We start from the raw sequence: 13,228 nt of genomic DNA, 5'->3' as shown, positions 1-13,228 counted from the left end.
GGGCCTGGGTCTTGAGAGTTCAGTGATCATCCAGTTTGCAAGGCAGGAAACAGACACACAACAACCCATGGACACTCACTTTTCTTCTAGAGAGAACAAAGAAAGAACAGGTTAGGAAGGCACCATGCAAGAACAGCATAGGTCGCTTGATCTTACCCAGGGAGGATTCATGTCTTACCTCGGCAGGAAGGTCCTGTGAAAGGCCCAGCGAAACCAGCAGTAGAAGCATCGCAGTTTTTCTGTTGTCCATCATTGTGGGATCCACGAATGGTTCCTTGTCTGTGATTGCAGAATATAATTTGTCCACCCACTGGGCTGGGCTGAGTTAATATACTGCTGGGCCACGGGGTGGTCCATACGGGGGATTAGACAGCAGTCAATCCTTGTACTCATAGAAAAGCTAATGAAGGGAGTATTCTTCAGTACCACCTACTATTTCTACAAACATTTAATCCACGTTGGTCGTATTACAGTGTGTATATTTACTTAAGGGTCAGACTGCTTTGCCTGCAGCTTTACTGCTGGGAAGGTGAGGGAGTATCTGACCAGGGCTCAGAAGGTAAATTTACAACTTCCTTCCTGCTCAATAACTGGGCTGCCGTTAACTCCTGTAAACACTATTTAGCCAACAAACAAACAGTGATGATGGTGGCTGGAATACTGTTGTATACATACCTGCATATTCTGCAGAGTCTATAATGAAGAAAAAAAAGGGGGAAAAAACAGTTAAAACAGTAAAACATCTCTCTGTTGAGCTCTTCATTTTTTCCCCTTGGATATTCAGATTTATTTGATTCCTGACCAGTAAATCACAAGGATCCAATATAATATTTACAGGTGGAAGACGGATGTTTTTTCTATTCACAACACAATAAAACCGTTAGTAACAAGGTTTGTCCCAAGTCAAGGCCAACAGCTTAAAAATGAGATGTCATCACACCAGTCATGATAATGGGACTGTCTGTTGTAAATCATATTAATGTGGACTTTCATGATGGATTGAACACTGTGGTGTTGTGCCTTTTGTGTACATTTGTGCATTTCACTCTTATGTGTGTGTGTGTCTGTGTGCAAGTGTGTGTGTTTACGCACTGGTATGCGTGTGTGTCACAATCGGATAACTCGCCTGGGTGCACAGGTAATCCAGTTGGAGTTTTAGAGTCAGCACACTGCAGGAATAAGGCTCGGAGATGTATGGTGCATCCCTTCTTCTGTGCTTTATGACAAATGTCTTCCAGAGGAACCGAATCTTATTGAGTCATGCCCACTGTGTACGTTTGGCCACAAACAAGGTTTGAGCTCGTCTCTAAATGACTGTGGTCAACAAAAGAGAGACAGTTGTCTGTAGAAGAAAAAGTCTTAGAGTTCTGCTTTCTTCTGAGAACATGTTGCTGTTGATTCGCATTATTTAGCTTTAGTTGATAGAACTGGTTTAGCTACATGGTGATTTATTAAGTGCAGGCAGATTGGACAGAGAAAATCACCCAGTTACTAATAGCCTTCTCCTTCTATTATTCTGTTAACTATGTCTCCATCTTTGTGTCTTATGTTGAGCCGGCAAGCTAAGGACAACAGTCAATGAGCAATATCAATTTACCTAATGGACTATTAGACAATGTGCTTAACATTTAGAATCACTGTAGTGGTGTTGAATGGCAGAGAGCCAGAAAGGGTGTCCAGGATTGTGCTGTTAATAGGCTGCATTCGCCCTGAGGGTTTGTTCTCATTGCTACAGCCTCCTACCACAGCACGATCACATCCAACCCAGACACCACCTTTCACTCTGTCAATTCAGCACACAGTTGTTAATCAAACAAGCGAATTTGTTCTGAAATGTCATGCAAGGTGCAAATAAATGAATTACAGTGTGTTGTAGGGGTGGATTGGAAGCCTCCGGTTTGGTTTAACCTCCATCTAAGCCAAATGCAGTCTGAGGACCATGGGAATGTTGTCTTGGTCTACTGGTAGCTCTGCCTTGGTTAGCGGGCAACAGTGTTGTGCGCCATGGGAAGTCATGAGTACTCTGAAGGAACGAGAAAGAGAGTTAGCTTGCTACATCCAGTTGTGAAAAAGCAAGTCAAATATTTATCCTGCCCCAACAAAATGGAGTGTGTAGCTTTACCAACAATATGCTGCTGTAGTGGTGACAGTCAATCTTGGAGGGTACACACTGTTAGTGCTAATTAGCTAACAAACAAACAAGGAAAAAAAACCATTGGATTTGAACACTTGTAATTGCCATGAATGACAACACTTGTAAGAGCCCATGAATTGTAAATGATACAAAGTATGTACTGTAGCAATATAAAAGTAATGCTATCGATTAAACTACCATCTTATGCAGTTCATTTGGTAAATATTATTGTCTGAAAGCCGATATCTGAGATTCAGTTTAAGTGGTCCATTGAGTGTGAAATGTTATGGCAATGTATCCTGCACATTGTCAAATTTAACCAGGAAGATTAATAATTTAAACCGATCATTGATCACGATTGAGGATTGCGTGCATTCTTTAATTTGACACAATAATACATTTCTGGCCTGAGTAATTCGAATGTAAGACTTTCTACATTCTATCCCTCCAGGAATGATTGCTTTACCAAGGCAAGTAGGTCATTTCCATCTCTCCATGTTCCTGGTATTAGATTCCCCGTGCCAAGCATGTCCAGGAGCATAGCTTGGTGAGAGATCTCCAAAGCTATTCCTTCCTGGGTTAGAATAATGAGGTTTTAGGGGCCGCTGGCAGGGCTTAGCTGTACAACTCCCCAGTGAAAGTGTTTTGGACAGAACACACACACATACACACATCACATTCACACACACACACCTCTGGAAGGGTTATGGATAGAACATACACACACACATTCACACACCTCTGGAAGGGTTGTTGATAGAGCATACACACACACATTCACAAACCCCTCTGGAAGGGTTATGGATAGCCTTGGATAAGCCTGCCAGCAGGCAACCCCATCAGCCAGCCTGCACCATGGGCATTGATAGGACGATCTGTTTGCTCCAGGGTCACAGCAGCCAATCATCGGAGAGTTTCTTGGCCGGCTACTCAAAATCTTCTGAGGGTTGCCAGATACTCCATCCTTCGTGAGCCCATTCTGGCTTGCAGTAGCCAACCATGAAGAGAGCTTCTGGCTGAGAGTAGCCAATCACCCGAATACTGGCTGGTTTCAGCCTATCACTATTCAGTAGAGCTGTTTGGATGCAGCCAATCTGGGCTTTATCCGCCCCTACAGATGTCTGATTAGTGTTGTTTAGGGAAATCAAGCTGACACAACAGGGTTGCCATGCCAATGTGGCATCACATACGAAAGACCTGGTAGATGGGATTAAGAAACCCCTTAGTGGCTTAGTCAGCTGGAGCACTGCGATACTGTGTGCATGTGTGTGTGTATGTGTGGGTTGTTTGTTTGGTGTTTATGTGTGTGGTGTGTGGGGGTGGTGTGTATGTGTGTGTGTATGGTGTGTGTTTGGTATGTGTGTGTGTGTGTGGTTTCTGTGTAGTGTACATACAGTTTAATTGAGTTTCCCGAGAGGTGTACAAAGGTATTAGCTTCACTTAACAGAGCCTTAACAAAGGTAACTGAAGATAAGAGGTATAGATTTACCACCCTTGACTCCTGAACATCTATAACTTTATTCTCTTATTATGGGAACATAAACTTGTCTTGACTGAAAGAAGACTGTGTGCACTAAACCAAGGATACACATAAAACACACTGACAATGGCTGTTGTTGCATTTTACGATCGCATAACAATGTGATAGCGTTATAAGAATGATGACGACGTAGCGCGCTCATGTATACACAAACCTTTTCATTTTCGGAGTTGACTAATGAAGTGGAAAAGAGACAAGGTCGGGTAGCTGTTTTCTATGATGAGCTCGTACAAACTTGTAAGCTTCGGCTCGTAAATATCTTGGTGCGCGTTTGTGTCACAGGCATCAGCATTTTCTCACATGTTCCCACTGTTGAACATTTGTGGGATTTTTTCTTGTTCAGGTGTGGTACTCTGAGAGCCAGCTGGTTAGTGAAGATGTGACTCATCTGGTCTGGCGAAAGATGACGGCGCGCTGGGCGGAACACCGTGTTTACTTTACTTTTCTATACGGTTTGAGGTCAAACATCTGTTTGGTCAAAACAATCGGACCTTCGTTGTTTTTGACTTTCATTTTAGTTTGTTTAAATATTGCGCAGACGTAGTTTAGCTCCTTTAACCACTCCAAATTCCATCTAATATTGGGGGTTGCATTCAACTGACGAAGAAATCCGTCTAAAAGTTTATTGCTGATTGCCATTGCGGTGAACAGTGACTCATACAGCGTTCAGACTTTGCTTCAGATCCGGTTGTTCTCACACCTCATTCAGCTCGTTAAAGACACATCGAAACCACTCCTGCTAGCATTTACACGCGTATAGCCTACTCACGTTCGTCCAGCACGGGGAAATACGCCGAAGATCATGCTATCCTGCATCATACCAGACTGCATTGGCTGAGCGTGAACTGCAGATCCTGTCTGCCCTAGGGTAGTGTCAGGACCATGGACAGCTACTTACACAGTGCTACTCTATCTTCTCTCCAAGCAAGCTGCTCTGCCCTAGGATCTCTACAGAGCATGTAGCAGCCGTTGCATATGTGTCTATTTGAATGCTTATATGTATCTATAGTATGTACAAGGTTACGGAAAGGATGCCCCTAAGTCAGCACAACCTGCTCGATTGGAGGCGCTGTTGCTAAGACACAACTCAGTGATAATCTGTCTTCATGACTCCTGACCCTTGCACTACAGACCAATGAGAACAGCAGCTTCTTCGACAGCTCCAGTCCTCACTTTCCTTCACCTTACCTCTCTCAGTGAGTCACCAGAGGACCAATGACCCCTGCCTCTCCCTCACCTTCCTTCTCTAGAGATGTCCTGTACCACTAACCCCTCCCTCTCCTTCTCCCTCCACCTCCTCTCATTTCAGTGCTTCTCCCTGCCCTCATTTCAGTGTGAGTGTGTGTGTGTGTGTGTGTGTGTGTGTATGTGTGTGTGTGTGTGTGTTTCCAATGATATTGTGGCCAGGAATGAAACTGAAACATAATTCCTGACTCATCGTGTGGAACTAGGCAAACTGAAATGCACAGTTCAGACATCAAGCCTCAATTAAACATGAAAGACTTGTGTCATGAAAGAGTAATGAGCGAGGGGGTCCTGTAGATTTGTAATGACAGTCCTCTTCATTCTGCATCTTTAAAGCCATCAGGTGGCCCTGCTATGCTGGAGGTGTAATTAGCAGAGCTGTGTGAGGGCTTGTGTTCTGCTTTGCCTGTGTGGGTAACTGTCCCACACTCTGTGTGATAGATGCTCTATGCTGATTGTGCAATCTATACAGAGGGCTCATTTACAATAACAGTTTAGGGAGGGGAGTGCATGCGAGTGCATTAACGGGTTTAATCGATAGATTCTGAGAACCAGTGCTGTGATCACGGTATTGTGATGAGGTATGCATGTGCTGAACCGGCAACCCATACCTAGGCCATGTGTTATAGTTATAGCTACACACCTTTTAAACTCTTTCAGCAGTTATGTCAGGTGCATAGTTGGAGTGTCTTTGTAATACTAGGTGAATTTTAAACAGAACAAGCTGACTGTGTTTAAAACGCTGCCTGAGTTTGAATATAGCTGCGGGGTGAGACAACTCCAACTCCCTTGTCGTCCATTTGTAAAGTCTGTCCCCTTTTGTGATTGTGGTAGATCTTAATGCCGAAACGAGGAACTTAACGATGCTCTTTATGCTCCCGTTGTTCCCTGCTATAGAATCTCTCCCATAGTTCTCTTATAGACTCTCTCCCATAGTTCTCTCCCGGTGAAAGTCCACTGTGGTGGTCCAGAAGTCCAGATTGAGAATGGGTTTGTTTGGGAGAGCAGAAACAAAGAGCGGCAATTCATTCTGTTTTTAAATGGCACATTGTGCTCATGTAACATTTCTCTCTCATCATCTCACAATGTCTTTCTCTCCCTCTCTTTCTCTTTCCCTCTTTCCACCTCTTTCTCCCCCTCTCTATCTCCTCCTCACATGCTGAGAAGCACAACGCAGCCAGAAAACGAGCAGAACATGGCTAATGGTCCTGGGGGTTGGTCTGGGGACATTAAGCTATGCAGCAACCAGCCCCAGCTGTTTCAGCTTTTTCACATTCATTTGTGTGTCAAATTGAGAGTTTCTCCCAGTGCCAAAAAAACCCCCTCTGCCACTCTGGCAGTCCAGGACCATGGTGACAGGGCCGCTTTTAGCCAAATCCAATGTAATCTCCATTGGCGGCAGTGAATGAAGCTTTCTCAGTGAGCCTCAGCAGGGAGAGCCAGGCACTCCCCTGGGAACTGTCTGTTCAACATACATTCACACATGTGGTAGACCCCAGTACGCACACACACAACAGACACACAACTCACACATGCCAAACTCACACACACACACACACACACACACACCCCAGTGCTCATGCACACATACAAAAACACACGCGCTTGTTCAATCAAATGTATTATGCATGCTCACACACACGCACTCTCTTACACACAAACACACACACGCACACACACTCACACACAGTTTGTTGCTGCAGCGAGGGAAGTGATGTTATTGTCGGAGGAGACAACAGAGACACATCTGGGACTGTCTGCTCTTAGCCTCCAGCCCACCATCACCGTCACAGCTGAGAGAAGAAGGGGCGGGCGGGGGGGGGGGGGGGGTGACAGTGCAGCGACAGACCCAGCCTAACGTAAGTTAGCAACACAGCTACAAGCTGTCAACCCCTACACAACCTCAGTGACGCGCTCTCAAGCTTACATCGTTTGCACCATTCCAATCATAGTATTCTACAGATGCATAACCTTCAACGAGAGGCCAGTGTCCTACACTCTACTGTATAGCGTCAATCTGAACGACGCGCGGAATGAGTAAGCCATGACCTGCCGTCCATACGAGTTATCCACGTCTCATTGCATGGGGGGAGGCATGGTTACTCATATAGCATGCTTGAGCGGTCGCAAACAAGTAATCTATTAGACACAGCCTCTATGACTACAGCCCTTTACGAGCAATTGACCTGGCACTATCAGGTCAAGACCGGCCCTCCACTTGGGCCCTTGTCTTTGACAGATCAAACCCAGAGGCAGGTGGCCCTCGGCGGGCTTGAAACGCGCCCGGGGACAGGCCTCGTTCAGCTCCCAGGCAGGGAGCTGAACGAGGTTTGCTGATTGTTCCCTCGACCCTGGTGGTACAGTGGCTGTGGAGGCCATCCGTGCGTGAGAGGTGAGGAGGGGTTGTAAAACGTGTGGTGGAGCTGCGGGTCTCGGAGCCCATCCAGCAGCTGCAGGACCCGGTTGAGGGGATAATGAACCCGTTAGGGTTTATGCCGTTTCACTAATTAATCGATACCCACGGTCTGTTTTCACCGTCAACCATCGCTTCTGACATCGCTTCGCATGACCTCTCGCCCCCCATGCATTAATGGGGGCAGTGGCCGTCCTGTTTACGGAGATTATGGGATGGAAAATCATTTTGGATGGACCAAACGTGTGATGAGGGACTTGTTATAGGAAGTGAAGTGAATATTGAGAATTGTAGCATTGGTAACTGTGGTTCAGGCGTTCAGTGATTGAAACAGTGTTTAGTACATGTAGCAGGACATTACAAACTATTACAGGAAGCACTTCTTAATAATTTACATTACATTTAGTCATTTAGCAGACGCTCTTATCCAGAGTGACGTACAGTAAGTACAGGGACATTCCCCCGAGGCAAGTAGGGTGAAGTTCCTTGCCCAGACACAACGTCATTTTTGGCACAGCGGGGAATCGAACCGGCAAACTTCTGTTTACTAACCCGATTCCCTAACCGCTCAGCCACCTGACTCCCTGAACAATAATCTTAACATGCAAACAATACAGCAGTTCTCACTGTCACTGTTCCTTCTTACAGTAGAGAGAAGCTGTGCATGCCTTATGTAAACACTGTTTGCTCTAAACCAACATGTTAGCAAGCGTGTGTCTGCAAGCGTTTGTGCGTGTGAGCATTTGTATGTGAATTTGTGCAAACTAGGTAATTAATTACTGCCGTTTCTCCGGTTTAGTGTGCGGTGTGGCGGACTGATAGCATGTTGTTGAGATGCTGGCTTATTGAAGTAAATTACATTAGCACCATGTTCTGTGTGCCCCAGGGTCTTAGTCTTAGCCTTTGTTTTAAGTGGAAGCCTTGTGCGCAGGTCCCAAGCTAATGCCCAGCCTGGCATTCAATTCTCCACATCCCCCCCTGGAATTAGACTCCACTAGTGGATCCAGCTCCTAATGGAGAGAGCCACAACGAGGCCCAGTCCTTGAGGACAAGCAGTTAGCATTACCGTGCTAGCATCCATCTCAGTCTTAATCAATCTGCGTAGCATTTAGCCTGGTTGCAAACTCACTAAAGGGCATTAAGCTAACAAGCTGAGGGAGACTGACTGAATGAGACAATGGGGGAGTGAGAGTGAGAGAGAGAGAGAGAGAGAGAGAGAGAGAGAGAGAGAGTGAGAGAGTGAGAGTGAGAGTGAGAGAGAGAGAGAGAGAGAGAGAGAGAGAGAGAGAGAGAGAGAGAGAGAGAGGGGGGGGGGGGGGGGGAGGGGGAGGGGGAGAGAGAGATGGAGAGAAAGGACAAGGACAAGTGGTTAAGGCGTGTGGTGAGGATGCACTGGGGCTGAGACTCCCAGAGCACCCTGGAGCAGGGCTGTTTCTGTGCTTATTATACTCCCAGGATGGATGGATAGGTATAGATATACTGCTGGGGATATAAGACATGGGTCTGTCAAAACACAGTACTGTTTTCCCATTCTACCATTCATTCTACCCAAAAAATTGCCACGTCACCTCTAATTGATTATATACAAGTCTATCCTTACATCCGAGTAGGCCTCACACATCCTCAGGCTCGCCTACTGCTACTACCTGATTGCATGAGAGGGAATGAGGGACTTTAACCTGAGCCGACCCCTCATCTCCTGGTTTGCCCTTGAGCCTTTATCCTCTACACAAGGGTTGACTGTGGGAGCTTCAGTTCTCATAACCATCAACAGGGTCAGTGGAGCAGAGCAGAAATACAGCACACACCTGCACGGTAGTTAGGAGGTGTGGCGGACATCTGGAAGCGGTTTGGAGTGAAAAGTTCAACGTGGCTCAGCAGAGTAGGAAACATCCTGTATCGGCTCTACTGCTGTATGTTCCATTCCATCAACACATTGAATCCTACTAAGAAAGCCGAGTAAACACACTCAATGGTAGGCTACCATAAATGCTGGGTCATTTTTGTGTAAGTTGGGACAGGCTTATAAATTTACCACAATCTATATTCATACAATTGCCTAAAATATATATATATATCACACAGGAGTCACATAGGATTCATGTTGTGCAGTTCTCTCCATGATCTCACCTCAGTCTCCTCCTTTAAAGTGAACCCCAACGCCACCGACTGGGGACCCATCACACATGAATCTCATGTTCACCTTGTTCCTCCTCAAGGTGGTGGGCGGCTCATGTCTGCGGGGGATAAACCGTGACCTTGGAGAGAGCGTTAGTCTGTCGTGTCAGCCGGCAGTGGGTCATTGGTGCACTCAGGGCGACCGTTGCATCAGGATGGCAGAAATCGATGAAGGAAAAGCACCTGGCTTTCCTTAGCAGTGCTGCTGCTCGGCCCTGACTGATAACCTGTCAGAGTCTCAGCTGATGGCATCAGGATCGATTGGGATTCACCTCTTGTGAATCAGGGGGAAGGGTCGATGATGGACGATGATCATGCACCAGGCAGATGACAAATGAGGGACCGCATCATTTCGCACGATATCGCCTTCTTTAAAGTCCATTTATAACGTAGGCAATGTTAGCTCCCGTACTAAAGTGTGTCGGGAAATCTCAGCTGAGAGGCAGTTTTTTTTCCCTCAAAGACTGCATCGACAGTGAGCTTACTTCTACAAATGTGCAGTCGTCGGGGCCAAAATCATGCGAAACCCCTTTGTGACATTGTGTGTGAGAAACATGTACAAAAAAACTAATACTAATGTTTTGAAAATCACTCACTTTTACCTCGTCTTCTCCACAGCGCCCCCTACCGTTCGTATCGTGCACTCTGGCCACGCCTGTAACGTGGAGGAGGAACGCCACACGGAGAGGGTGTACACCATCCGGGAGGGGGAGACCCTGGAGCTCACCTGCCTGGTCACCGGACACCCACGGCCTCAGGTGAAACCGCTAAGAACCACTAACAATAACAACATGTTAGTTTTTTTTTTTTTTACCGGCAAACCTTTTTATCTGCTCTACCCCTGTGCTATACCCATCCGCATCACCAGCTATAGCTATACTGATAAGGAAGATATCCTAAATGGGAGTCAGATGGCTGAGCGGTGAGGGAGTCGGGCTAGTAACCTGAAGGTTGCCAGTTCGATTCCCAGCAGTGCCAAATGACGTTGTGTCCTTGAGCAAGGCACTTCACCCTACTTGCTTCGGGGAGATGTCCCTGTACTTACTGTAAGTCGCTCTGGATAAGAGTGTCTGCTAAATATCTAAATGTAAATGTCGTCTTAGTACAGCGTCCACTTCGAGATATGGAGAGGGAAATGTCACATCGGTCACTAGCTTTAGGAAATAACCTATATAGATGTTAACTTGGGAAGGTGTGCGGCACTCCACACACCTTCCCACCAACCTGGCTTAAAATTTTAATCCGTCAATTATTGACGGTCCATATTGCATTGTGCACCTGCATATTCATAATTAAAGCTGGCAGTGCTAATGAGACTGTGAACACAAAGCAGCCAATGTGTCCTGCCAAAGGAAAAAGAGCCAATGAGAAAACGCTCTAGGTTTATGAATCCACCAGAGAGAAGATAGTGACCGAACAACCCAGCAAGGAGATTTCTCCTAAGCTCTCCATTTAATTTAGGTCTCTTGTTTGAACCAATTAAAATGCTCTGAGAGGAAAAAAGGTTTTGATTGGCCTTTGACTTGCTTCCATCCCCTATTCTCCAGAATGACACAGCAGAGCTTCTCTGTAGAGAACAGCAGGCCAGAGACACGCAGTAGTAGTTATGAGATGTCTTGACACAGGCTGCTTGCATGTCAAGACGGGTACAAACCAGTTAACAATCACATTTGTCCGTGGTATCAATCAGTGGGAAGTGCACACCATAACCTTTGGAACATTTGTCCAACGTCAAATCCAATTTGCTTGATTAGACAAATTAAACAGAACGCAGCAGTATCATGGGACAGGATTGTTTCCATTTACATTAATTAATATTTAATTTGCCTTTTGATCGATACACAGCCTATTAGTTTGTACACTTCCTTTCTGAGAGCTGATGCGGCAAGGCTATTGATTTTTATATTTCAATTGAAAAGGTGAGGCCTCTTAAATTAGCGATACACTCCCACCATGCCATTCATTTCCAGGCACCGCTCAGGGCTCTGACTCCCGACTTTTGTGTCTTTCTGCTTAATTAGAATTTGAGGAAAGAAGCGAGTGAGAGGGAGAGGAGGAGATCAAAGGGCTTACATTGCTGTGTAGCAGGAGAAGCAAGATTTCCTTTGAAATTGAGTCATTATGGCTCCCTCTCCCATCCCCTGGAAGACTCAGAGGAGTTTGGGTCTCTGTGGGTTTAGGGATGGATCAGTTTTGTCACTGCTGGTGCTGGAAGGGGTGAGGCGGGATTGGGCAGAGGTGGAGAGCTGTGGAGGTTCTCGTTGGAGGGGTGGGGAGGGATGGGGGTGGGTGAGAGGTGGAGGAGGGTGTTAAGGTAGGCCTGAGTCTTAATTTGTGAGGTTGATAGAACCTAGTGTTGAACCTCATCAAGAACAGACTTTTAAGTAGAAAAGAAATATGACTGAACTTTTCATTTGAATTAAAAAAAAATCTCAAAGTTCATAGTCTTTGTTTTTTGTCCATCTCCTCTTGGCAAAGTTTTGTGACTTCACCCTCCTTCTAATTTGTTCGAACTCTTCCTTCTTCCAAGAGAATATCTGAGATCGAGTAAGCAATTACTCAGTGCAAAGGTTGCTCTGTACTTTTAATCAGACAGAAGTCTTGATTAGAGGGGTGGAGAATTATCATGTAACTCACATAAATGACCGATGCTGTATAACTACATAGCACATTATTTTTTCTCCTTTACCTCAAATCTAAAATCGAATTATAGTTAATCAAATACATTTTATTGCGTGATATAATTTCTCAAGTTTGATCTGAACTATACCATGGCTCATCAAAAAATGCCCTGCTCTGGTACAGTACATGTTTGGGTATTTATAGCACCACCAGCAATTGCATGCGAAATGGCAGAGGCCATTTGTAGCTTAAACAGGCACTTTGTTGGCAATTTCACCAACGTTTAATTCTTTTCATGTCTATCAATATCTGCACTCTTTAAATTACCCAGACTCCCCTCAGGCTCCTCCACTGATGGAAACTCTGGATTCTGTCCAACCACACGGCAGCTTTCTCAGAGCAGGTCACATGACCGGCCTGACCACCCGCCAGGAAACAGGCTCTTTCTAATAATAAGACGCCAAACACGCCCGCACACACACACACGCCCGCCCGCACACACACACATACACACACTCCACTTCTTTGTGAAATAAATGTCCCTGTCAGTCATCTCTCCACCATACTGTATATGGGGCCTTTTCCCAGCTGCCCATGGCACTGGCACTTTTCAAGCTGTTATTATGGGATGCCTGTAGAGATTTAGCTTGTCAGGCACTGCTAGGTCCAGTCCCCGTGGTGACAGGGTTCAGAGGTCGTTGGAAAGGACTTGTGGGACTAGACTCTCCAGGGGAGAGATGTTGCATCTGTTCCGAGGTGTTGATTAAAATCTCAGTAGTGGCCAGTCTGGTGTCTAGTAGACCGGCTCACTCCCTCAAGTGGATTCTCTTCACAATCTCATCCTCTTTTTTTGTGACCTGGCTGGCCTTCCATCAATTCTCTTGCCCTCTGTCTCTCTCTTACTCTCTCCCCTTCTCCATCCCTTCTCTGTCTTTATCTCTCTTGACGTGATCACGTGGTAAGGAGGACACCTTTGTAATTGGAACATGATCCTGACCATGACAGAGTAGAACACACAGTATCTGTTCTGACCAGAGATCACCTGGTCCCATCTCACACTGGTTGCATTAGCATCTGTATAATATCCCCATAACTC

The 13,228-nt window shown here is 45.8% G+C and overlaps 2 protein-coding genes across 2 annotated transcripts in view; both read left to right on the top strand.

Annotated features, from left to right (window-relative positions):
- Positions 1–13,228, top strand: part of LOC134025319 (solute carrier family 25 member 47-A-like) — a 312,104-nt gene that overhangs the window by 181,869 nt on the left and 117,007 nt on the right. The gene's annotated exons all lie outside the window — the stretch shown is intronic.
- The window catches only part of LOC134025176 (MAM domain-containing glycosylphosphatidylinositol anchor protein 2-like), a 96,393-nt gene that overhangs the window by 5,086 nt on the left and 78,079 nt on the right, over positions 1–13,228 (top strand). Inside the window, exon 2 of the mRNA XM_062468072.1 lies at positions 10,129–10,268. Coding sequence (XP_062324056.1) covers positions 10,129–10,268 — 140 coding nt within the window. The remainder of the gene's footprint in view (positions 1–10,128; positions 10,269–13,228) is intronic.

This window comes from Osmerus eperlanus, chromosome 8 (genome assembly GCF_963692335.1).
Source record: "Osmerus eperlanus chromosome 8, fOsmEpe2.1, whole genome shotgun sequence".
Classification (NCBI taxonomy): domain Eukaryota; kingdom Metazoa; phylum Chordata; class Actinopteri; order Osmeriformes; family Osmeridae; genus Osmerus; species Osmerus eperlanus.
The sequence above is the reverse complement of the archived record's forward strand: the minus strand, read 5'-3'. Positions and strand labels throughout refer to the sequence as shown.